The sequence below is a fragment of the Hyperoodon ampullatus genome (genome assembly GCF_949752795.1).
Source record: "Hyperoodon ampullatus genome assembly, chromosome: 4".
NCBI lineage: Eukaryota > Metazoa > Chordata > Mammalia > Artiodactyla > Ziphiidae > Hyperoodon > Hyperoodon ampullatus.
Window position 1 is genome coordinate 34,776,478 of NC_136917.1, and position 24,990 is coordinate 34,801,467.

The 24,990-nt window shown below is 50.5% G+C and overlaps 3 protein-coding genes across 9 annotated transcripts; 1 reads left to right on the forward strand and 2 right to left on the reverse strand.

The window, feature by feature from the left end:
• Positions 1-8,049: 8,049 nt before the first annotated feature.
• On the forward strand, positions 8,050-11,314 carry GADD45GIP1 (GADD45G interacting protein 1). 2 transcript variants are annotated; one of them, XM_079703041.1, is made up of 3 exons: positions 8,050-8,506; positions 9,870-10,188; positions 10,868-11,314. In XM_079703041.1, the coding sequence occupies exons 1-2, from the start codon at positions 8,157-8,159 to the stop codon at positions 10,186-10,188; spliced, it is 669 nt and encodes a 222-aa protein (XP_079559167.1). In that variant the 5' UTR covers positions 8,050-8,156; the 3' UTR covers positions 10,868-11,314. The 2 variants fall into 2 exon arrangements, with proteins under 2 accessions (XP_079559167.1, XP_079559166.1); XM_079703040.1 differs by lacking the exon at positions 10,868-11,314 and having other exon boundaries at positions 9,870-10,233.
• A 26-nt stretch (positions 11,315-11,340) lies between these two features.
• Positions 11,341-16,490, reverse strand: RAD23A (RAD23 homolog A, nucleotide excision repair protein). Of its 6 annotated transcripts, none has more exons than XM_079703036.1 (9): positions 16,356-16,490; positions 14,852-15,013; positions 14,502-14,683; positions 14,307-14,362; positions 14,044-14,171; positions 13,701-13,779; positions 13,447-13,577; positions 11,616-11,780; positions 11,341-11,533 (listed from the first exon to the last, which is right to left on the reverse strand). In XM_079703036.1, the coding sequence occupies exons 1-9, from the start codon at positions 16,425-16,427 to the stop codon at positions 11,420-11,422; spliced, it is 1,089 nt and encodes a 362-aa protein (XP_079559162.1). In that variant the 5' UTR covers positions 16,428-16,490; the 3' UTR covers positions 11,341-11,419. The 6 variants fall into 6 exon arrangements, with proteins under 6 accessions (XP_079559162.1, XP_079559161.1, XP_079559164.1 ...); XM_079703035.1 differs by having other exon boundaries at positions 13,420-13,577; XM_079703038.1 differs by having other exon boundaries at positions 11,681-11,780; positions 13,447-13,580.
• A 1,998-nt stretch (positions 16,491-18,488) lies between these two features.
• Positions 18,489-22,307, reverse strand: CALR (calreticulin; the record flags this gene model as incomplete). Its single annotated transcript, XM_079701824.1, has 9 exons — positions 18,489-19,298; positions 19,384-19,476; positions 20,113-20,256; positions 20,340-20,453; positions 20,536-20,745; positions 20,835-20,929; positions 21,374-21,577; positions 21,763-21,864; positions 22,217-22,307. 9 exons carry the CDS (start codon positions 22,305-22,307, stop codon positions 19,098-19,100), a joined length of 1,254 nt encoding a protein of 417 aa, XP_079557950.1. The 3' UTR covers positions 18,489-19,097.
• Positions 22,308-24,990: the final 2,683 nt, after the last annotated feature.

A 24,990-nucleotide genomic window follows, 5' to 3' on the forward strand; every position in this document is an offset into this window, starting at 1 on the left:
TCGGGGTGGGGGCTTCTGACCCCAGGGTGGTCGGGGAAGGTCTTCCTGTGGAAGTGACATTTTTGCAGAGGCCCTATGTGCTGTGGGAACAGCCCCGTGGGGAGTGCTGGTTGGAGTGCTGGAAGCACATAAACAGCCCCGTCCCAGGATTTGGGGCCCTGGAGGCGCCTGGGGGTTCCAGTCCTGGCCCTGGCACCTGCGCGGCTCCCATCTCACACCCAGGTGAGGAGCTGTAGGCCCCGGGGCCCTGAGATGCTGCAGGGCCGGTCCTTCCCGTGCCCCCCGGAGCTGCGAGTGCGATGGGGTGCGCTTGCCCTCTGGCGGCATCTCTCGGGATTGCACGGCGACCGTGCCCTGGACAACTGCCTCCCGGACGTCCCACCGGGAGGTGCTCGGGCACCTCCCACTGACCCCGCTACATCCGAGCCCATGAGCGTCCCCCAACCTGCCCTTCCGCTGTCCTCTAGACCCAGCTAATGGCAGTTCCGTCCTGCCAGGTGCTGAGGCTCCAAACTTGGCAGCATCTTTAAGCCCCCTCTTTCTCTGACTCACCCCCTCCCCAATTTGATATGACTGCAAGTCCCTTCCACTTCAGAATCTACCCAGAATCCGCCCATTTCTCACTCCCTCTTCGGTCCCCAACCTGGACATAATCCTCATTATCTTCCACCTGAACCAGTGCAGTCCCTCCGCTCTGGTACCCCAGCTCCCGCCTCCTCCCTCCCTCAAAGTCTGTTCCTCCGACAGCACCCAGAGGGCTCCTCCGGGAACCACCTCACTGAGATTAACAGCCAAAATTCTCCCTGCAGCCCAGCAGGCCTCTCCCAGTTTGCTCCCATCACCACCCCACCCTCATCTCTCCGCACTCTCGCCCCGTTTTCTCACTCCCTCCAGCCACGCGGACTTCTCTCTTCCGTAGACTCACCCAGGCATAATCCCATAATCCTACACAGTTGTACGGGGCTGCGACACTCTTGAAGTTTCAACATGGAAAATATAGCTAAGAAAAATGAAGTTAAAAAAAATTCACAACAAGGTGCTGACGTTTTGGGGAAGAGGGATAAGAATTTACAGGTACAATTTTTAAATTTTATTTATTTATCTATTTATTTTTGGCTGCATTGGGTCTTTGTACGTGCTTTTTTCTCTAGTTGCAGTGCGAGGGCTTCTCATGCTGGATTCTTTTGTTGGGAGTACGGGCTCTAGGCAGGCGGGCTTCAGTAGTTGTGGCTCGCGGGCTCTAGAGCGCAGGCTCAGTAGTTGTGGTGCACGGGCTTAGCTGCTCCGCAGTACGTGAGATCTTCCCGGACCAGGGCTCGAACCCGTGTCTCCTGCGTTGGCAGGTGGGTTCTTAACCACTGTGCCACCAGGGAAGCCCCTACAGGTACAATTTAATTGTATTTGCACACTGAAAAGAGCAGCAAGATTCTCCTGTTGGGGAGGGACATTTAAATAGGCAGATGAGATTGGCGGGGGTGGGGGGAGGGGGGAGGGGGCGGTGTCCCTTTAGAGTTTAAAAATTCAATGCAAAAAAAAAAAAAAACTTAAGAAAAAAGCACAAATGAAAGCAATCAATACCTTTGTTCTGCCCCTTGTTTTTTAAGTGATTTGGGGCATTCAAGTAAGTATAGATAAAAATAGATAAACTATATAATAGATATAGATAAATATATAGTAATATATATATAAGTAATATAAATATATAATACAGAGAGATAAAAATATAACAAACACCTCTGTACTCATTGCAACAATTAAGAAATAAAAGATCACAGATATGAGAGAAACTGACTCTATACTTGTCCCTAATCCCTGAATTTGCCAATTATAATCCTCAGGCCTGTATTCATAGTTTTACTGTATATGTGTCCATTCAGAAAAGATACATAAAATTGTTTTGTTTAAAACAATATACACGGCATCTGAATGTATATATCCTTTTAACTTTCATCTGTCCTGCCCTTCAGTATTTCACTGCACATATATACACCCCAATTTTTTTCTTCATTATCCAATTTTTTAACCATCACAAACAATCCTGCAAAGAATATTCTGGAATGTACCTCTTTTTCACCTAGGTTTTTGCACTTACTCTATCTGCGAGAGTTTGCTCCTTATCAGTGGTTCACATTCCTGGCTGCACATTAGAGTCACTTGTAAATGAGGAATCGATGCCCAGAATCTGCTGCAAATCAATTACTACATTGGAATCTCTGGGGATGGGACCCAGGCAGTGGTGTTTTTAAAAAAGCACCTCAGGGCTGCTGTGAACCCATGGGCTGTGTTGTTATATACAGCAGTAGATCTCAAGCTTGAGCCCACATCAGCATCACCTGGAAGGCTCTCGCACAGATCTGATTCTGGGATGGAGCCTGAGAACCTGCATTTCTAATAAGTTCCCAGGTGATGCTGCCACTGGCCTGAGGACCACACTTTGAGAACCATGAAACAGAGAGCACCTTTATTCTTTTTTAACATCTGCATAGTATCCCATTGTATGGATATCAGTAATTTCTTTGACAAGTCCACTATTCTTAGACATTTGAGCATTTTTCATCTTTCATTACTACAAAAAAAATTGCCCATTGTAAGTCAACTGTATTTCAATTTAAAAAATTTAATTGCCTACAATGGAACATCATTCAGCTATAAAAAGGAATGAAGTATTATATTAATTTGCTAGGGCTGCCATAATAAAGTACCACAGACTGGGGGTCTTAACCAACAGAAATTTACTTTCTTACAGTTCTGGAGGCTAGAAGTCTGAGATCAAGGCGTCACCACAGTTGGTTTCTTCTGAGGCCTCTCTCCTTAGCTTGTAAATGGCCATCTTCTCCCTGTGTCTTTACACGGTCTTTCCTCTGTGTGTGTGTGTGTCCAAATTTCCTCTTTCATAAAAATATCAGTCATACTGGATTGGGGCCCATCCTAATGACCTCATTTTAACTTGATACCTTTTCTACGTATGGTCACGTACTGAATGTTAGCACTTTAACATATGAATCTTGGGGGGACACAGCTCAGTCCATAACAAGTACTGATACATGTTACAGTATGGATGAACCTCAAAAATATGCTAAGAGAGACTTCCCTGGTGGTCCAGTTGTTAAGACTCTGCGCTCCCAGTGCAGGGGGCATGGGTTCGATCCCTGGTCAGGGAACTAAGATTCACATGCTGCATGGCAAGCCGAATAAATAAATAAATAGATAGATAAATAAATAAATAAATAAATTTTAAAAAACAACTAAGAAAAAGAATCCATACACAAGTAGTCACATTGTGTATGATTCCATTTACATGAAATGTCCAGAATGGGCAAATCCATAGAGACAGAAAGTAAACTAGTGGTTGCCAGGGTCTGGGTGGGGAGAGGGACTAGAGAGTGACTACTTAATGGGTACAGGTGAGAGAAATGTGCAAGAAGGTAAATAGAGGTGGTGGTTGCATAACATTGTGAGTAGACAAAATGCCACTGAATCGTTCACTTTACAACGATTATTATTATTATTATTTTTTTGCGGTACGCAGGCCTCTCACTGTTGTGGCCTCTCCCGTTGTGGAGCACAGGCTCCAGACGCGCAGGCTCAGCGGCCATGGCTCACGGGCCCAGCCGCTCCGCGGCATGTGGGATCTTCCCGGACCGGGGCACGAACCCGTGTCCCCTGCATTGGCAGGTGGACTCTCAACCACTGCGCCACCAGGGAAGCCCTACAATGATTAATTTTATGTTGTGTGACTGTTACCTCAGTTTAAGGCCTGCCCTCAGAAGCCACTTCCCCATTACCATTTGGTACCTGCTGGGTGAAGAGAACCCCAGCCAGCAGCTGAAATTCAACCCAAGCTGGTTTGACATCAGAGTGCCTACTTTTAACCTCTAAGCTCTGGTTCCCAGCTTAAAACTCAGAGTGGTTCCCTAATTTCCTGGTCTGGTAGGAAACTGTAGCTCAGATGTCCCACACCTGGCTGCCTATCAGCTCCATTCCAGGCACTTTCCTCCTCCTTTGCCTCCACTATAATTATTTATTTGTCTCACCCACAAGACTGTGAGCTGTTTGAGGTCAGGGACTGTCTACTTCATTTCCTATCTCTTCAAAGGTCCAAGGAGCCAGGGAGGTGTCCACTGAGTTAAACCTGAATGACAAGAAAGAGCCCACCATGTCTAGATCCTGGAGACAGTTCTAGGCATGATAACAGCAAAAGTAATGAAAAGGCTCTGAGGTCAGTGCAGGTCAGGGACCATGTGGCCCCTTCTACCTCTTAATGGGTCTTCCTGCTTCTGCATGTCGCCCCGCTCAATATCTTTTCTGCTCAGCAGCCAGAGGAGAATTGTAAGTCATATCCATTACTGCTCTGCTCAGAAACCTCCCATGGCTCCCCATTGCCCTTGGAATACAACCAGAACCCCTCATCATGCCCTATAATTCCTGCATGGCTGGCTCCTGCCTAACACTATTCATTTTGCCTCCCCCTTCAATCCTCTTCATTCACTGGACCTCAAGCACGCTGGCTATCTGTCCCTCAGCAAACCCTGGGGACAGACTTGTTGAGCACCTCAGGGAAATTTCCCCGTGGGCACATGGGGACACAGACAGGGAGGCTTACTGCAGCATCATTTCTGCAATCAAGAAAAATTGGAGGGACTTCTCTGGTGGTGCAGTGGTTAAGAATGTGCCTGCCAATGCAGGGGACACAGGTTCGATCCCTGGTCCGGGAAGATCCCACATGCCACGAAGCAACTAAACCAATGCGCCACAACTACTGAGCCCGGGTGCCTAGAGCCTGTGCTCTGCAACAAAAAGAGAAGCCACCGCAATAAGAAGCCCGCACACCGCAACAAAGAGTAGCCCCGCTTGCCGCAACTAGAGAAAGCCCACGCACAGCAATGAAGACCCAATGCAGCCCAAAATTAATTAATTTTTTTAAAAAAAGAAAAATTGGAAACAAACATCCATCAAAACAGCCTGACAGAATAATTATAGTTTATTCATACTACAGATAATACTGAGCAGATATTTTTTCCAACTATTTTTTTAACCGCTAAATGCAGTAAGAAATACATTTTACACTGTAAACCAGAGGCAGCAGATTGTACTTTCCAAAGAGGCCTCAACAATATGTCCTATCCTATATGCTCTACATACAATCCTTTGTATGCGACTGTGACAATGTGACTTTGACAATCCTTTGACATAGTGACAAGGTCTCTGACCCCTCCCCTTGAACCTAGACAACCTTTGTGACTGGCTTGACCAATAGAATACAGCAGAGATAAGTCATGTGACTTCTGAGATTCAGTCATAAAAATGCCATGCACTTCAGTCTTGTTCACTTGGGATCCAGCTGCCATGTTGTGAGAAAGCTCAAACTGGCCCATGCAGAGAGACCACTGTGTAGCTGTTCCAGGCAATAGCCCAGCTGAGTATCCAGCCAGAATGAACCATAAAACATGAATAAATAAAGATGCTTTCTGATGATTCTAGCCACAGGGTATAAAGTCACTCAACTTTCAATCTTTCCCACTGGGGCTGCAGATAGCATGGAGCAGAGACAAGCCATGCCCACCATGCCCTGCCCAAATTCCTGATCTACACAATGAGCATAATAAAATGGTTGTTTGGGGAAGGTTTGTTAGCATCAATCACAATTGTACCACCAGTATATACATACACGTATCTGTGACAGAAATAAAAGCTTTACCAAACAATACTTACCCTTACTATATGTGATACAATCTGACATTTTAATTTAATTGTTTTTTTCATTAATAATAACTGCTATACACCTATGTTCACAGGAGTATTATTCACAGTAGCCAAAAGGTGGTTGCAGTCCAAATGTCCATCAGTGGATGAATGGATAAACAAAATGTGGTAAATACTTATGATGGAATATTATTCAGCCTTAAAAAGGAAGTAAATTCTGACCCATGCTACAATGTGGATGAACTTTGAGGACATTATGCTAAGTGAAATAAACCAGTCACAAAAGGACAAATACTGTATGATTCCACTTGTACGAGGTCCCAAGAGTAGTCAAATTCACAGAGACAGAAATTAGAATTGTTGATTAGCAGGGGCTGGGGGAGGGGAGAATGGGGAGTTAGGGTTTAATGGGGACAGATGTCCCCTTTTGTTTGTTTTTAAGAGTAGACACCTTTATTTCTTTATTTTGGCTGCATTGGGTCTTTGTTGCTGTGCACGGGCTTTCTCTAGTTGCAGTGCGTGGGCTTCTCATTGTGGTGGTTTCTCTTGTTGCGGAGCACAGGCTCTAGGAGCAGGCTTCAGTAGTTGTGGCGCGAACTTAACTGCTCTGCGGCATGTGGGATCTTCCCAGACCAGAGATCAAACCCGTGTCCCCTGCATTGGCAGGTGGATTCTTAACCGCTGCACCACCAGGGAAGCCCTAAAAGTAAATAAGTTTTAAATTTAAAAAAATGTTTTCTATGAATCATCCTTCCCTTAATTGTAAACCTGGAAATAAATAAATAAATGCTGGTTGGAACCCACTTCACTGACTTCCTGAATCAATAACGGCCCTGTCACCCACACTGTCACCCACACCACCAGGGAGGTCCCTTTTTAAAATCATTTTTAAGTGTACTGTTCAGCAGCATTAACCACATTCACAGTGTTGTGCCACCATCATCACCATCCATCTCCAGAACTTTTTCATCATCCCAAACAGAAACTCTATACCTATTAAGCAGTAACTCCCATTCCCAATCTCCCTGCCCCTCCCAACCACCATTCTACTTTCTGTCTCTATGAATTCCACTACTCTATGCACCTCATATAAGTGGAATTATACAATCTATGTCCTTTTCTGACTGCTTTATTTCACTCAGTATTATGTCTTTCAAGTTCATCCATGCTGTAGCATGGGTCAGAATTTCCTTCCTTTTGAAGGTGGAAATCCTTTTTAAAAATAGTATTTAATTTCTACACCACGATCAAACGTTTTAAACGTTTTAAAATATAAAAAAATTAAATTAAAAGGCATAAAGTAACTATTTACAATAGAATTTAAAATAAAATTTCTACATAAATATCTTAAACAATAGCTACATTCAAATTTAAATATTTTAAACAGAAATGTAAATATTTAAAATAAATGTTAAGTAAATCTTTAAATAATTATTGAAAATTAAAATTTTAATAAAGATACTAAGATCAAATTAAAAAGCATAAAATAATGTTATGAACAATATTTGTTTATAAAATTTAAATATTTCGAATAGATTTAAAATATTTAAGTTAAAATATAAAGTACTACGTAGATTGAACTTAAAATTGAAATGACATTTGAATGTTTAAATATTTAAATGATTTTAAATGTTAAACATTTAAATTATAACATAGAAAATAATTGCTGGGCTTCCCTGGTGGCGCAGTGGTTGAGAATCTGCTTGTTAATGCAGGGGACACGGGTTCGAGCCCTAGTCTGGGAGGATCCCACATGGCGTGGAGCAACTAGTTCCGTGAGTCAGAACTACTGAGTCTGCGCGTCTGGAGCCTGTGCTTCGCAACAAGAGAGGCCGCGATAGTGAGAGGCCCGCGCACCGCGATGAAAAGTGGCCACCACTTGCCACAACTAGAGAAAGCCCTCGCACAGAAACGGAAGACGCAACACAGCAAAATAATTAATTAATTAATAAACTCCTACCCAACATCTTCTTAAAAAAAAAAAAAAGAAAGTAATTGCTTTTTTTTTTTTTTTTTTTGGTACGCGGGTCTCTCACTGTTGTGGCCTCTCCCGTTGCGGAGCACAGGCTCTGGACGCGCAGGCTCAGCGGCCATGGCTCACGGGCCCAGCCACTCCGCGGAATGTGGGATCTTCGCGGACCAGGGCACGAACCCGTGTCCCCTGCATCGGCAGGCGGACTCTCAACCACTGCGCCACCAGGGAAGCCCATAATTGCTATTTTTAAAATATAGAATTAAATTTTAAATACGACTTTAATAAACTAACTGCTACAATAAAATTTAAAATTACACTTGAAGATGTGTAAAAAAATATATTACTCCCCTCTTCTCCTCCCTGCCCGGAACAGAGGCAGTAGGGAAGCTACTGGCCTCCTCTGGGGCTTCAGCAAACCTCACCCGCAGGCAGCGCCTTGGCCAGCCCGGCCAGCTCGCGAGGACCCTGTACGGCCAATATGGCTGCGCCCGTAAGGCAGGCGCGCAGCCTGCTCTGGTTGGCGACGACCCTAGGCCCGGGCTCCCGCGGCTACCGAGCGCCTCCGCCCCCGCGCCGCTCAACGGGGCCCTGGTGGCCCGACCCGGATGACCCACTGACCCCGCCCTGGCAGCTGGGGCCGCGCTACGCAGCTAAGCAGTTCGGGCGGCATGGCGCCGCCTCCGGGGTGGCCGCCGGTTCTCTGTGGCCTTCGCGGAAACAACTGCAAGAGCTGGAGGCTGAGGAGCGCGAATGGTACCCGAGCCTGGCGGCCATGCAGGAGTCGCTGCGGGTGCAGCAGCTGGCCGAGGAGCAGAAGCTACAAGCCAGGTGCGTGCGTGCGGTCGGGCAGGCGCGGGGCTGCGGGCCGTGGGTGAACTGTGTCCCAACAGCAGTACTTAGTCCATCGGGCATTTTATCGCGGGGTTTGCATGCAGTATTTACGTGAATCCTCACCTAGATACAAAAGAGACTTCTGAATAACAGTTCATTTAGTCATTCATCAACAAACCTTTACTGAGCGCCTACTGTGCGCAAGGCCTTGCACCCCCTGCTGAGGACACAGCAGGGAACAAAACAAAGATAATTTCAGACAGAGAGCCATTAGGAAAATAAAATTGGGTGGAGAATGCATGCATGCCTGAGGGGGACTTCGGTTTGGTAGGCCTCAGGCTTCTCTGAGAACTTGACGTTCAAATGTTTAAGCAGAAACCTGAATGATCAGTGGTAGTCATGGGAAGATCGTAGGCAGAGTGTTCTCAGTAGCGGGAACAGCTGGTGCAAAGGCCCTGAGGTAGGAATGTGCTTTAAGGAACAGCCTGGACATTAGTGTAGCTGGGGAAGAGTGGGAGGTGATGGGGCATGGAATCAAGGGCAGAGGTCAGACTTGGAAGCAGGTCTGAAGGATTTGGAGTAGAATGGAAGCAAGACCAGGGACATTGATTGTGCCACTGAACTGAAGGGAGGGGGCAGCCAAAGGCAGGCAGATGTGTTCCTGGTGTTTATTGTTCTTATCCTCACAGCAGCTCTAAGAGGAAAAGGGAACCACCCTTATTTTAGAGAGAGGACACTGAGGCCTAAGAAGGTGAAGTCACTTGTCCAGTCACTTAGGCAGTGAACGGTGGAGTTAGGATGTGAACACCTCTCTGATAACCCCCGTTATCCCAGCTGGCTAACCCTGCCATGGGGCTTTCAGCTTCATGTTTCTAATTCTTAAAATGGAACAGTGACTCACACCTACAAACTCACAGGATTAGAGGGAAAGGTCCAATCCATTTCTTGCCTTCACTTCTATGCCTCGAAGTAGGCCTGGCATACAGTGGTTGCTCAGTGATGTCTGTAGGACGGAGGAGTGAGCTGTGGGAATAGCTGGCATAACATGCAGCATAACATGTGACATTCACTAGACAGCTCAGGGAAAGTTGCGTTGACTTGGGGTCTGCTCCTAGGAATTACTGGGGCTTGGTTCTCTCATGCTCAAGGCTACACATGTTGGTTTCTCTCTCCCGCCTCTCTTCACTTGTCAAGAATTTTTCTTCACAGTTTTAATGGCCATCATAAGTCTTCCCAGTCTCTCATCTTGAGATATGGGGGGTTTGGGAGAGGCAGGATGTGCGCAAAGGCTTGAGGGTGGGGTGTGGGTGGATGGGTACTGCTCTGGCTGCCCTCACTGACCACTCTCTTTCCCCTGCAGGGAGCAGCTCATTGAAGAGCGCATGGCCAAGATGCCACAGATGATTGAGAACTGGCAGCGGCAGCAGCAGGAGCGCAGGCAGAAGGAGCAAGCAGACAAGGAGCGGCGGGCTCGGCTGCAGGCTGAGGCCCAGGAGCGCCTGGGGTACCACGTGGACCCGAGGAGTGCCCGCTTCCAGGAGCTGCTGCAGGACTTGGAGAAGCAGCATCGCAAGCGCCTCAAAGAGGAGAAACAAAGAAAGAAGAAGGAGGCACGAGCTGCTGCGATGGCCGCTGCTGCAGCCCAAGACCCAGCAGACTCTGCAACACCCAGCTCCTGAGTTGTGTTCTTTCCCAATAAAACCTGCTGCCTGATAGCCCCACCCCTGAAGAGCTCTGCATCCTCTCTTATCCCACCCCTCCCTGGGCACCCTGGTTCTTTCCCCAGCACCTGGAGCCAGGGAATCCCCACCCTTCCCTGACTCTGCTCACTTAGGGACTCTAGGCCATGCCGACTAACTTTGGGGCTTCAGGGGGAGTGAAAGGGGGATGCAATGGGGAAATAATGGAGGAGCAGATGGCAGAGGAGAAGAAGGCTTTTGTTTACCAACATTAATCTCCAGTAATTAGCCAATTACCAGGGGGGAAGTGTAGCCAAAACAGACTGTGGTGATGATGGTGGGGGGCAGGGAGAAGCAGCCCTTCCAAGGCTGAGCCAGGGCTGGGAGTGAGACACTGCCTGGGAGTGAGACAGCTTGGGGGAGGGGGAGGGGAGCCACTGGGAGCCACAGTCTGCAGAGGCTGACAGACCCCTCTGCCCCTTCATGGCACTCCCGCATCTCCTGTGCCCAACTAGCCCCAGACCCATACAAGCTGGAGTGGGATGCCCCAGCAGGCACAAACCACAGGACTGGCTTTTAAAACTTTATTCACTTCAAAACCTTTATCAGACACGGTTCTGTTCTGGGCTGGGGGGTGGCCTTGACCTCCAGAATGACTCTGATGTTTCCCCTTCCCCAGGCAAGACAAACCAGACCTCCTCCTCCCCAGCAAAAGGATGCAGGATGGAGGCCAAGGCCAGACCATGGAGGGGTCTTGGGCCTCTGAGTGCTCGCCCCAGATGGAAAGATTTGGGCCACTCCAATGGAGAATCAAAGTTTGGAGCTCCAGCTTCCCCTCACCCTGCAGGAGGGCGGGGGAGCTCTCAGGGGCTCTTTGGGGGATGGGGAAGCAAGCAGCCGCCTCTCCATCTGGCTGCAGGGAGCTGGGACAGAGGCCAAGAGGGGCCCATCTGTCACCTCCAGTCCTGCCAGCTCTTTGGAGCAGGCTGGGCTCGGGTGGGGGATGGGAGGACAGCTGTCTGGCCCAGGTCTTCTCAGGCCAAGATGGGAATGCAGGGCCACTTCAGGAGAGTGGGAAGTTGGGGTGGAGTGTTTTGGTTTTTATTAGGTTTTGATTTTTTTTTCCACTTCTTAAATAAACATGAATATATATATATTTTTTTCTTTTATAAAACTTTTGTGGAGTTGGGGGTGGGAAGGAGGGAGCAGTGGGCGGCCTGGCCTCCCGGCATCACTCGTCATCAAAGTTCTGACTCAGGAGGAAGTTGGCAGCCAAGTTCTCGTTTTTTTCACAAGCGAAGTAGGCCTGGATCACCAGGCTCTCTGGGAAGCCCAGGGCCTTCAACTGCGGGAAGATGGGCAGGTATGAGCAAGAGGTAGGGGCCCTGCCCACCCATGAGGTCACCCCTCTCAGCCAGATCTCTTACCCTCTCTATAGCCTCTTTTTCCTGCGGTGTCACCTGGATGTAGTTCATCTGTGGGGCCTCCTCGCCTATCGCGCCCACCTCACCCTCCACGTCCGAGATGTCTGCCAGCTCCCCAGGGGGCTCGTTCAACATCTGGATGAACTGCTCCTGGTGCCGGCTGATTTGCTGTGGGAGACAGAGGAAGTGATGGTGACCCACAGCCCTCGTCCCCCCCTTCCCCAGGTCCCTGTCACAGCCCTTGCTTTTTCTTTCATTCACTCAGCCAATATTTAAAGGGTGTCTATTCTGGCCAAACAGCCACACGGTGGACATGGGCCCTGTCCTAGAGGAGCTGATGTTCCAGGGTGGAGAGACAGGCCATAAACAAGCCAGTTGACAGCTACTTACAATGTAAATACTGGGCGTGACATACATTAGGGTAGATCTTGGGCTGGGAAAGACTCTTTAGGCCAGGAGCGAGGGCCCTATGAAGTATTGGATGGGGAAGGAAGTTTCCCTCCACGTAGAGCAAACATCAAGTGCAAAGGCCCAGGGATGGGGTTCATTTGGAAAATTCCAAAAGCAAAAGATCCATGTGGCAAAACAGTAAACAAGGAAGGGAAGGAGGAAGCAGAAGATCAGATCAGAGAGGCAGGGACCAGCTATGCTTTCTTCTAGTATGATGGGACACCACGGTGGTAAGGATTAAATAGGGAAAGACATCTGTGTACCTTTTAAAAAGATTAACTCATCTGGGTGTTGCGTATCTGGGGGTTCTAATATGCCTCTCTCTCTTTTTATGTACATCTGAAAATTTACACATCAAAGGAAAAAGTGCTTTTTCAGGAATCTGGCTCCTAGTGGAGAATGGACCGTGGGGTCTGTGCAGATGCAGAGAACTGGGTGGTGGCTGCCAGCGGACCTGGGAGATGAGGTGGCAGCCACAGAGGTGGAGTGCAGGGCTGGGGTGAGTGAGATCTTCTGGAAGTAGAGCAAAGAGGACAGGTGAGAGACAACCCCAGCAGGCCCTCAGTGCCTGGGGCTCAAGCAACCCCAGGTTGGTCCTGGCGGGGTTAGGGTGGGCTGGGAGGATCTGTTCTGGTCTTGGATATCTAGCAAGCATTTTCACGGAGGTATCAAGTCAGTCACGAGAGAGCATGGCATCCAGAGGGTCCAGGCTGGTCATATGGATTTAAGGGTCGCCACAGACTGAAAGCCCCAGGATTGACTGCAGATAAATGGAGATGTGCAGCCCTGGCCCAACATCTGGAGGTGAGCAGGAGTCAGCAAAGGAGACTGAAAAGTCGGGGGCAGAAGCAGCAGACGCCTGAATCAGGAGACGCAGGCTTTCACAGAGGACCCAGAAGACCCTGTCACACCCAGGGGCCACTGCCCCTCTGCCTAGGAACCTTCAAGGACAGGATGGAGCCTTGCTGAGCACGGTGGTCCCAAAACCAACTAGGGCACAGCGGTCCTGGGTGCTGCCATACAACCCTACGGACATTCAGGAAGCAACAGCTAAACGCAGAGTGGAGCCAGAGCACAGGATCCAGAGACTGGAGGCAGACACACACTCCACCAGTTGCCAGGCTGCTCCAAGCCTCTGACATCTTCCTCCATGGAGTGGAGATGACAGTAGCACCCACACCTTACAGAGTGGTTGAGAGCATTACATGAAACCATGTAGGTCATTAGGTCGCACAGAACAGCAGAAGGCTGTCGTCAGTCCTGCTTTCCAAGCATAGAGATGCCTACATACCACGCTGGGCCAGGCTCACTCTCTGGGGCTGTGGTACCCACAGGAGAAGGGAGATGTTACCTGCACTGACTCCCTCTGCCCCCAGGCCTGTACCTGTAAAAGCTGGGGGTTCTCCTGGCCCAGCTGCTGAAGCAGGGCTGGCAGCAGCGCCGGGTTCTGCTGAATCACCTGCCGCATGTTCTGGAACTGGGGCTGATCCCGCAGGAATTCCAAGGGGTTCTCTCCTGCTGGCAGGAGGAAAGGGTGTGGTCAGATACCACCCTGGGCTCCCTGAAGTATGGGGGGGTAGGATGAGTCAGGTGCCTTGACAGCAGACACCCCACATGCACACCTCCCAATCCACTCACCTGCTTCTGTGGCCGGCTGCTCGGGTACTTGGCTCTCCTGGACAGAACTGTGTTCTGGCTCGGGGCTCCCAGGAATTCCCTGTCAGGGGTCCTATTTAGTTCAAAGCACAGACTGCCCACTGCCTCCTTCCTGCATACTCAGCCCTGGCGGGAAACACGTGAAGCCTCTGCTCTGCCCTCCACAGGTCCACCCCATCGCTCATGTCCAGGCTCCTGCAGGAGGTCTTTCCTGGCTAGAACCATAACCCAAAGGCTTTTGGGGGCAGCTTTTGACTAGCCATCAGGCCACCAAAGCCTGCATGCTCCCTTGAGGACTCCCCAGGCGGCAGCAGCCCCACCTCACCGTGAGTAGATACTCCACTGCCCGGTGGGGATTGTTGTAGCTGGCCCTCAGGGCAGCCACGACCCGCTCCCGCTCGTAGCCCATGGACATGATCTCCGTCAGCATCGTCTCGTACTCAGAGCCAGTCACTGTGGAGGGAGCGGCAAAAGGCGGGTCACCAAGGAGAGGGAAGGACAGCTCCCAGGCCCTCCCCCACACCCCCACAAGGCCCAGCTGATGGCTGGGGCACCCAGTCATTTTCGCTCTGGGGACCACCCACCCACCTAGCGTGGAGGCCGCGTCTTCCTCTCGCCCGCTGCTACCTGAAGAGGGAACAGAGCTGCAAATTCAAGAGAGAGAAATCGGACCCTGGCTTCTGGTGGCTTGCCCTCCCCCAAGGTGTGTGGAACCACGAATGTGGGCGCTGAAATGTGCCGGAAAGACAGGGCCCAATCTGGGGCTGCTGCTCCCTGCCTTACCCGCACACAGACTCCGGGGACGTCGTGGGGGCTGATTCCTCCGATGGGCTCTTGTCCTCTCTGGCGGTAGGTGGGGGACTGGACATGCCTGAGGCAGGGGCCGATGGGAAGGATGTGGAAGACTCCGGGGCAGCAGTGGGTGAAGCCTCTGGGGGTACTGAGGTGCCTGGGCTAGTTTTGGCCTGTGACACCCAGAAAAAGAGAGCAGGCATCAGTAACTCTATCTAGCCCCAACATCCTTCCACATCTCAGCCCCACCCTGTTCATGGCTAATCTCTCTTGGGCACACATGCTCTTTGCCAGCTCCCCAGCTAATCCACCCAACCTCCCAACCAGCATACATCACCCACCTTGGTCACCATGACAACCACAAAGTTCTTCTCATCGATGTGATAGTCCTTGATGGGGACATCATCGCTCAGGATCTTGCCAGCATAGATGAGTTTCTGTCCAGCCACGGGGAAAGCATCACGACCCTTCTCAGCTTCTATCTTCTCCTTCAGCACCTTCACCTGGAGGGAGGGGTAGACAGTCACTGCAAACCCCGAGATTCTCTCTTCCCTTCTAGTTTGGGGGCAGGGGGGAGGCTGCAAGCCCTGATGGCTGAGAAGCTAAGCTTCATAATCAAGCATACTAGACCATTCCACCAATAAACAGAATATTTGCTGGACACTTGATATGGGCCAGGTGCAGTGTTAGACACTGACGATACAGCAGAGAACAAAACTCAACACAAGTCCCTGTTCTCATAGAGATGACATTTATTTGGGAGAAGAAAAAGCACATATTTCAGATGATGTAAACATGATGAAATGCAAATCAACATAAACGGGAGACAGGACCATTCCTCACTCCATGCTGCTGAGAGTGATCTTTACTAAGAGAATCCTAAGTTGACAACGCTATTGTAAACGTACACGGGTCACAAGTTTAAAGCCTCATAATAACTGAGTGAAACAGTTACCATTAGCCTCATTTTATATTTGAGAAAAACAGAAGTACAGAGAGATTAACCAACTTGCCCCAAATCAAAGAGTTAGGCTGGTCAAAAAATCTGAGCCTGTTTCCTTTTCTACAAAAGGTGAACTTCAATGTCTCCCTCGTGGGGGAAATTGTGCAAAAAGTGCCAAGTACATACGTTTGTTAGGTCCTAAGTCTCTTTTCAGCTAAAAGGACAGCATCATGTTTAGACCGTGGGCTCTCACTTGAGGCAATTCCGAATTGAATCCGCTCTGCCATGACTTGCTTTGTGCATATGCAACTATACCAATGTTCTTTAATCCAAGTTTCCGCATCTGTAAAGTGGGGAGACTCAGAGTCCCCGAATGACAAGCCTACTTCGCAGATTTAGTAAGATAACATAAAAACGCTCAGTGACTGGTGAAGAACAAACAAGGACCACTGAAACTCAAGGCCGTTTATTATTATCGTCGTTGCTGTCATCACCCGGCATCTCCTGGTCACTACTCCCAGATTCGGCCACCAACGTCCCGAGGAGAAGCTTATAAAGCTGGGAACTCGGAGGACCCATCCCAGAGCAGGCCGGCCGGGAATCCGAGCCCGCGGCTCCCGCGCCCCGCGAAGACACTGACATTGGACCCGGGGCCTGGCGGGCGCCCCGGGGGTGGAGCCTCGCCTGGAGAGAGATCCAAGAGCTCCGCCCGAGCCACCAGGGGCTGAGCCGGGGACCATCAGGGTATCTGGGAAAGTCAGGCCCGTTGGGAGAATGGGCACGGCCCGGCGCCGCGCCGTCTTCCCCGCCTCTCTTGTCAGGATCCCGGCCTCCCCGCCCCCGCCCCCACCCCATCACCAGCACCCGTCGCTCCCGCTCCCGGGCTCCGGCCTGGCTCGCACCGTCTCATCAGCCTCCATGCGGATCTTGAAGGTCTGCTGCTGCAGCGTTTTGAGCGTGATCGTGACGGCCATGGTGGGGCCCGAGCGACGCGGCGGCCCCGGGATCCTCACACGACATGCAACTCACGCCGCCGCCATCTTAGCGCCCAGCCGCGCCGTACACCGACCGCTTCCGGGGCAGGCGGTGCGCGCGCCGACCACCGCAGCACGTGTTCTGAGCGCGCCCCCTTTGCCTTCGTGAGCATGCACAAGAGAGCGGCCTCGAGCCAGGCATGCGCAGACTAAACTCTGCTCCGGGGGTGGGGGGACTTCTAGCTCAACCGTCACGTGGCTTCCTGCGAGTGACGCCATGCCCGTTAGCGGTGACGTCATGCGGCCACAAAATGGCTCCCATGTCCCCAGTTTCAAGCCTACGAGTTTCATTTATTTGTTGACGTTAAACAAACTTCATGTACTTGTTATACTTCCATTTCTTACATAAAATGTTCGTGTTTTTTTGCTCGTTCCAAATGAGTTTTATTCTGGTCTGGCTACCCTGACAGGAAGCCTGTCAAGTCCTGAAAGAACTACAAAGGATACTTGAAAGGTCACCAACAATTAAACGAAAACTCTGTAAACACGTTTGGCCAAGGAACTGGGGACACGAGGCCATTTTGTGGCCCCATCCATTCCTGAAGGAAGAGCTGGATTTTTGGAATGAATCTAACAGTTCTAGCTCCTGGGTCTCCCCACCTCTCTGCTGCTCCTTCCCTGATCACTTTGTTCACCCAGCTACCCCCAGTCTGACCCCAAAGTTTTTTTTTGTTTTTTGGGGTTTTTTTTTTGCGGTACGCGGGCCTCTCACTTGTTGTGGCCTCTCCCGTTGCAGAGCACAGGCTCCAGACACACAGGCTCAGCGGCCATGGCTCACGGGCCCAGCCGCTCCGCGGCATGCGGGATCCTCCCAAACCGGGGCACAAACCCATGTCCCCTGCATCGGCAGGCAGACTCTCAACCACTGCGCCACCAGGGAAGCCCTGACCCCAGTTTTTAAGGAAGATGTTAACTTTCAAGGCTCCCCTACACTGAATACAAAATTATCTCCTTAAACTTTCCCTGGATATGCCAATCCTGGAGGCTTCCCAGAAGGGTGGTGCTAGGCCACAGGACACAGGAAGCTCAAAGGAGGCCTGTCCAAGGAACAAGGAATTGAAGAGTTGGTTGGCCAAAGCTGAACAGGGTGCTTTGGCAGACAGGATGGAGGTGATGGTCTTATCTTCCAGTGAGTGGGTGGACTCTCCCCCCCGCAATCCTGAACTGACCATTACCTGCCTCCTAACCTGCTCAACATTCCCATCCAAGTAGGACACCAGGCAGTCTCCTGCCACCTCACTCATTACCCAACTGTTACCAGGTCCTGCTGCTTCTCCCTTCACTGCATGCCCTGAGCTAAGAAGTTTCCACAAGAATAGGCCAGACTTGGCTGAGGGATTCTTACCTCTGGCAACAAGGGACATCAGTTCCCAACCACCCACTGGACATAAGTGGCAGCCTTCAGGACCCCAACAGGGGTGGGCCTAGGCCAACCTTGGGGGCCCACACTCTCCTCTGCCACTTTTGCACCATCCCTTGGTGCCACCTCTTTCCCTTCAAGAGGTTCAAATCCTGACTTGGCCACTGAAGACCACTGGACAAGATAGATACCATTTCTGAACCTATTTCCTTGACTATAAAGAGAATTAATAGCTTTTGACACTGGCTAATACTAAGAAAATGTGTTTAAAACTGTCCAGTAGCTGTGTAGTCTTGCTCCTTAATAGGTTAAGACGTACATATGTGGCACAGTGTAAAACGGTTGGTACAAGTTGGTGGCTAAGGTGTGGGTTCAAACCCCACCTCTTACTAAATCTCAGTCTCCTCAGCAAACACAACTGGTAATAGAACCAAAACTCACCAGTTTGATGCAACGACTCAATGAGTTAATAAGTGGAGTATTTGTAATGGCACTTAGAATAGTTACTCTTTCCCACCTGTTTGGGGTTCTGGGGATAAACAAGGGCCCCTGTAACCTTATGGGACATTCAACCAACACTTGTAGTGGCTGCAAAATGAGCCTCACTTAAGAGTCACCTACCCCAAAAGGAAACACAGGAGGAAGACACAAAACTTAATTTAATAGAAATTTCATTTGTAGTTCTTACATTCTCAGTATGAGCCGAGCTAGAACCCGCTGCCCCACTCGGAACTGGCCCAGTCCTGGGGGCAGAGGAGAAAGGAGAAAGGAAGGTCAGAGCTCAGGGCTTAGGAGCCCCATTCTTTCTCAGTGCTGGGGAGCTGGTGATGCCACCCTCTTCTCCTACCCCCCTGTGGGATCCAGGAAGGAGAGCAGATGGAATCTTGGGCCTGGAGCTTCTCCTTCACGCCACACCCCACCCTGAGTCCCCAAGTTGGAGGGGAACTAAGGGATCTGGGGAGATAAGGGGACAGCAGAAAGCAAAGATGTCAAATCAAGAAAGATGAAGGCCAGGGGTGGGGGCTGAAGGAGAATCAGAGACAAAACACCAGTTAAAAAAAAAAAAAAAAAAAAACTTAAAAAAAAAAAGGGGGGGAGGGGGAGAACAAAAACAAAATCCACCCCAAATTGGAACCCGCCTGGAAAAAAATGAAAGTTCTCCAGTCTCATAGAGACATTATTTGGCGCGGCCAGCTCTGCGGCAGGAGCACTCAGGCCTCAGTCCAGCCCTGGAGGCGGCGGTGTGGCCCCTACAGCTCATCCTTGGCCTGGCCAGCGGCAGCGTCTTCCTCCTCCTCTTCCTCTTTCTCATCCTCCTCCTCCTCCTCCTCATCCTTGTCCTCCTCATCTTCCTTGTCAGCCTCCTCTTCTTCCTTGCGCTTCTTCTCCTCCTCCTCCTCCTTTAGCCTCTGCTCTTCGTCTTGCTTGTCCTTCATTTGTTTTTCTGCTGCCTGTGTGCAAACCACACACCTCAGGGCCCAGACTCCCCTGCCAGCCCTGCCCACCCCCAAGCCCAAGACTGGACCCTGGTCCCACCTTCGTAACACCCCATGTCTCGTTGCCAAACTCCTCAGCATATGCTTCGTCGTTGGTGATGAGGAAGTTGTCAAAGATGGTGCCAGACTTGACCTGTATGGGGCCAGGGAGTAGAGGGGTGGTCGGAAGGGTGGTCAGAGGGGATATACCTGTTGGCCTTGGCCTCGAAAAGGTCTCTTGCCCATATTCCCATAACCACTACACAATGCTACAGTTGAATGTTGCAGTTAAAAAACAGGCTGCCTGGGTTCCAACCCCAGCTCTGCCATTTCCTGCCTACATGACCTCGGGCTGGTGACTTCACCTCTCTGCACCTCAATTTCTTCATCTGTAAAAAGGGGTCTCACTCCCTTCTTTAAATATTTCTCTAGTACCTACTACGTGCCAGGCACCATTCTAGGTGCAGAAGGTACATCAGTGAACAGAACAGACAAAAATTCAGTCCCGGTGAACCTAATTTTCTAATGGGATTATCTAACCACCTTCTAAGGTTGTTGGGGGCAATAAAATGAGTTGGTTCCCGCAGGTACTTGAAAAAGTACCAAGAAGTTAGTAAGTACAACTTCATAGTGGGTGCTTTAAGAATGCCATAAAGACAAACCAGTAATTTCTTTAAAAAAAAAAAAAAAAAAGCACCATTTTGAAGTCAGACCTCCTTTGTCCCTCTCCTCCTGGGTTGACCCTGAGCACTTGAGGTCCTGGGATCCTTCTCTTCCCTCCGTGTCTCACCTGCCATAGATCCAAGCCCAGTACAGCAAAGTTTTCATAGGCGTAGATGTTGCTATCAGGGGAATACTCAGGGTTGTCGATCTCTGGGTGGATCCAGATGCCCTTGTAATCTGGGTTGTCAATCTGCCGGGGCTTCCACTCACCCTGCAGAAGAAGTGAACTGGTGGGTGAGTGGAGATCAGTGCGTTCCCCACTGTGCACCACCCTGCTCAGAGCCCCAGTCTCACCTTGTACTCTGGGTTCTGAATCACTGGTGGTTCCCACTCTCCGTCCATCTCTTCATCCCAGTCCTCGGGCTTCTTAGCATCAGGGTCAGGAATGTGCTCAGGTTTGTCCCAGTCCTGAAGGTACATTAGGAGGTCAGAGTTGGCCCAGTTGTCCTCCACACCCTCCATGGTGGGGAGCCCCTGCCCAAGAACGAACCTCAGGCTTGGAGTCCGTAGGGTCATCAACCTTGGCTCGCTCGTCCCAGTCTTCAGGCTTTGCAGCATCAGGATCCTTTATCTTCTTGGGAGGCAAGAAATCCCAATCGTCCTCCAGGGAGCCTGACTCCACCTGGCTGTTGTCAATCTTTACCTCATAGGTATTATCAGGCCGCACAATCAGTGTGTACAGGTGTGTGAATTCATCGTCCTGAAGAGAGTGGCAGATCAGTGCCCCGCCCACCAGGTTGGCCTCTGAGCCTTCCCTTACAGCCATTTGTCACCACCCCCAGAGCACACCTTGCAACGGATATCCTTGTTGATCAGCACATTCTTGCCCTTGTAGTTGAAGATGACATGAACCTTCTTGGTGCCAGGGCCACAGATGTCCGGGCCTTAATGAGAAGCAGATCCGGTCAGAGCTAGAGGTTGTCCACCATTATGAACCCCTCCCCACCCATTTACAAAAAGAAAACTTGGTTCTTAAACTCACGTCTGTCAAGGTGAAAAGACAAAATTCAGATATCTCTAAGGGACCGCGATTAGGGATTTAAAGAAAAAAAAAATCAGTGCTCTAGAAGTCAGTATCTTTACTTGCAGAATTAGGAAATGCCTACCTTATAAACTCGCGTGAATTAGCAGTCTTAAATCAACGATAACAATGCAGAAAGTTGCTACTAACTGTAACTATCCTCTCAGCTTCCCCTCCAAAGAAATGTCTAACCATTTAAGTGTTTTCTATGATCTTAAGACCACTTTTCATGGGCTATAAAGAACTCATGGGGTTTCAAACTCCCTCTAACTAATCAGAGGTCAGCATCAGGGTGGGGCCCGCTCACCAAACATGATGTTGTATTCAGAGTCTCCATGCATGTCTGTCTGGTCCAGACCATCTGGAAATAGCTTCACGTAGCCGCCCCCACAGTCGATGTTCTGTTCGTGTTTCACGGTGAACTGCACCACCAGTGTATGACCCTTATTGGAGAAGGGCTCGAATCTGGCCGACAAAGCGTAAAACCGGGCATCCTGGCTTGTCTGCAGCCCTAGCAAGGAACGGTAGTCAGATCACGGCTCAGCAACAACCCCCGGGAGACCCTCAGGATGGGAAATACAGACGACTCTCCCTTCCTCCACCTGTTCTACTTCTAGGGATACCCAAACTGTGTGGTGACTAGGGCTTCCTCCAGGAAGTCCTCCTGGATCTGAGCACCCACCCGTAGGCTCTTACCTTTATCTTTCTCCTGGTCACCGTAGAACTTGCCGGAACTGAGAACGAATTTGCCAAAATCCGGTTTGTGTTTGGATTCGATCCAGCGCTCGGTCCACCCGTCTAGGGGACCAAAGGGGCAGGTCAGATTAGCGGTGCTGATCACCCCCCACCAAACATCTACCAGGAGCTACAAACTGCTGGGGGCAAGGAAGGAGATTCCCCCTCCCCCCGACTGTCCCCATCCCAACCTCTAGCTTGACATCTCTGGTGGCTTAAAAGATCCTCGGGCGAACCCTAACTCCCCCCGCGGAAGGCCGCCGCGCCCTCCCCGCTCCCCAGGGACGCAGAAGGAAAGATCGCCTGCGGCTCTAGTCCCTGAGGCCACTGTGTTGGTCCTCTGAGCAGTAACTACAGGCGACACGCAGATATGGGCTGGGGGGCCAGCCGCGTCGTTAGGACGGCCTCGAGTTACCTCCGTCCAGAAACTGCTCCTTGAAGTAAACGGCGGGTTCAGCGGCGCCCAGGCCAAGAAGGCCGAGCAGCACCAGCACGGGTAGCAGCATGGCGGGCCGAGGGGGCGGCGGCGCGCTGGCCCTTTAAGTCACTCTACCAGCAGTAGCTCTGCAGTAGGGACGGACGGTGCCGCCAGCTGTGCGATTTTATAGCCGGCCGCCTCTCAAACCAACCTGGTCCGGCCTCTTGGCCCTCCTCCTCCACCTTATCATTGGTCTGTGGCCACAGCTTTGCCTTTCCATTGGACCCTTTTGGGCTCAGCAAGTTAGGCTGTGCCTCGGAACGCTGGGTTCCCAGATGGCCGATTTCTATTGGCCGCACCGCTGGCCAATGAAGATCGACCACGCGTTGTGGGGGTCGCCCACCGGTGGAGTGGGGCCTCGAGCCCCTCAGGCCAGGTCATGTGACCAGACCTCGGCCCAACCCCGCCCTCGCCCGCTAGCAGCGCTAGAGATTTAGGCGTTTAAAGAATCCGCGCGAGCGCAGGTGCCGCCGCTTAGAGCTAGGGCCCTGCTCCAGCATCGATTCCGCTTATCTCCTCTATAGGGATGGGTAGGCAAGGTTTTCCTAGCCTTTTCTACCCTGAATTTGGGGAACCCCACCACTCCGACCCTCTCTCTCTCCATCTCTTTCTCTCTCTTTTAACCCCCGCCCCGCCAGGATGGGGCAGAGGGCATCGAGCCCTGGGGCTTCGCTTCACCCCAGCGCCAGAGCTGTGCAGGCCTGCGGGGGGAGTGACGGATCTCTCCTCCGTACGGCCCCTAGTTCCCTGGCAGCCTGTCAGACTGCTGCTGTGTGAGCTGGGGCAAGGCATTTAGCCTCTTTGAAGGCACAGGAGCTCCTGAAAGGCCAAGAGGAGCGACCCCGGCCAGCTGCTGGCCGGCAGAAATGCTTTCAAAGCTTTTAGGGATGTCTGGGACAGAGGGAAGGAAGCCCTGAACGGCTCGAAGTTGTGACTATAGGCTGGGTCTCCTACGGTTGTTCGCCTTATTGCAGCCTGTCCTTTACCCCCCATCCCCTCCTCAGCCGGTAAATGAAAGGGGTCACTGCCTTGTGGTCTCCCACAAACGGCCTGCTTTTGCAATTAAACGGCTAAAGATGAGAGGGCAGGGGGTTCCGTTAGGGAGGGAAGAAATAGGACAGATGGTGGGGAAGATAAGGTCTAAGGGAGGTGGCCAGGACCCCTGAAACTAGAGCCTTCTTCGGAAGCCAGAGGCACATGACTGAAAGTGACACACCAGCTCCCTGCCCCTAGGCTGCAGGAAGGAGGAAGGAGAGCTGGGGCTTTCCCAAACTCTGACCAAATTGGCTCTGCACCTGGGAAGTGGAAGTAAACTGCTGCTGAAGGGGGGGATCCTGGCAAAAGGGTGGGGAGGGGGTGCTTCCCCTCTAGTGGTGGGGGCTCAGAAAAGAGAGGAATGAGGAGTCTTGGAGAACTTGGGGTTCTGCCCCTTCCCCAAGACAGTATCCAGTATTGCCCAACCTGGTCCTCCCCAACGAGGACCCCCCAAGTCTGGGATGACCGCTCTAGGCCTTCCACTGTCCTTTCCCCCGCCTTCCCTCCCTTCTACCATGTGTCAGGGACACATGGGCTAGGTGCTTCCTGCCAGAGAGTAGACACTGTGCCTGTCTTGTTCACCTCACCATTCCCCCACCCCCACCCCACAGTGTCTCCTGCAGCACCGGGCACAGAACAGGCTTAAAACCTACTTGACGTGTGACAGAAGCAAGGAAAGAAGGACTCTTGCTGGAATTAAATAAGCAAAAATGGGGAAAGTGCTTTGAAGCTAAGAAGAGACTTTGAGGGATGCATTCTGAATTTTTATCAGGACCTCACTGTAGGTCCAGCATTGGGGGATATTAGTAACCCCATTTACCACGCTCAAATAACAGTTGTGATGGCTAAATGAGTAGGTGCTTAGAACAGCACCTAACACAGAGTCCACACTCAATTTAGTACCAGCAAGTATTGCATACGTGTGTGGGTACTATTTCACTTAATTCTGACAGTAACCTGGGCTCATATCATTTCCATCCAAGCGAGGAAACTGAGGCACAGAAGGATTAAGTGATTTGGCTGAGGGACAGAAATGGCAGATCTGGGATTAGAATCTACTTGTGCTGTCTAATGTAGTCTCCACTGGCCACATGTGATTATTGCCTTTTGAAATGTAGCTGCTCTGAACTAAGCTGTAAGTGGAAAATACACATCAGAATTTGAAGACTTAATGTGAAAAAATAACGTAAAATATTTCACTAGTAGTTTTATATTAAGTGTTGAAATGAAAATATGGACATTTAGGTTCTATAAATTCTTCATATTAATTTCACCCCTTTTGTTTTTAACGTTGCTACTAAAATGTGTAAAATTACATTTCTATCTCGAAATATATTTCTTGTTTTGTTTTGTCTTGGCCAAGCTGTGGCATGCTGACCAGGGATCAAACCCGTGCCCCCTGCAGTGGAATAGTGGAGTCCTAACCACTGGACCACCAGGGAATTCCCAGTATCTTGAATTATATTTCTATAGGACAGCACTGATCTATACTACAAATTATTTCCCTGACACTGGTCTTCTCAGAGCAGAGGTATGGGGAGGAGGGGGCAGGCTCTGGAGTGTTTATAATTTCTGACACTCTCCACCAGCTCCTTGCAGAACCTTGAGCAAGGCATACCACCCTCCAAGCCTCAGTTTTCACATATGTGAAATGTATATTATATCAGTATCTACAT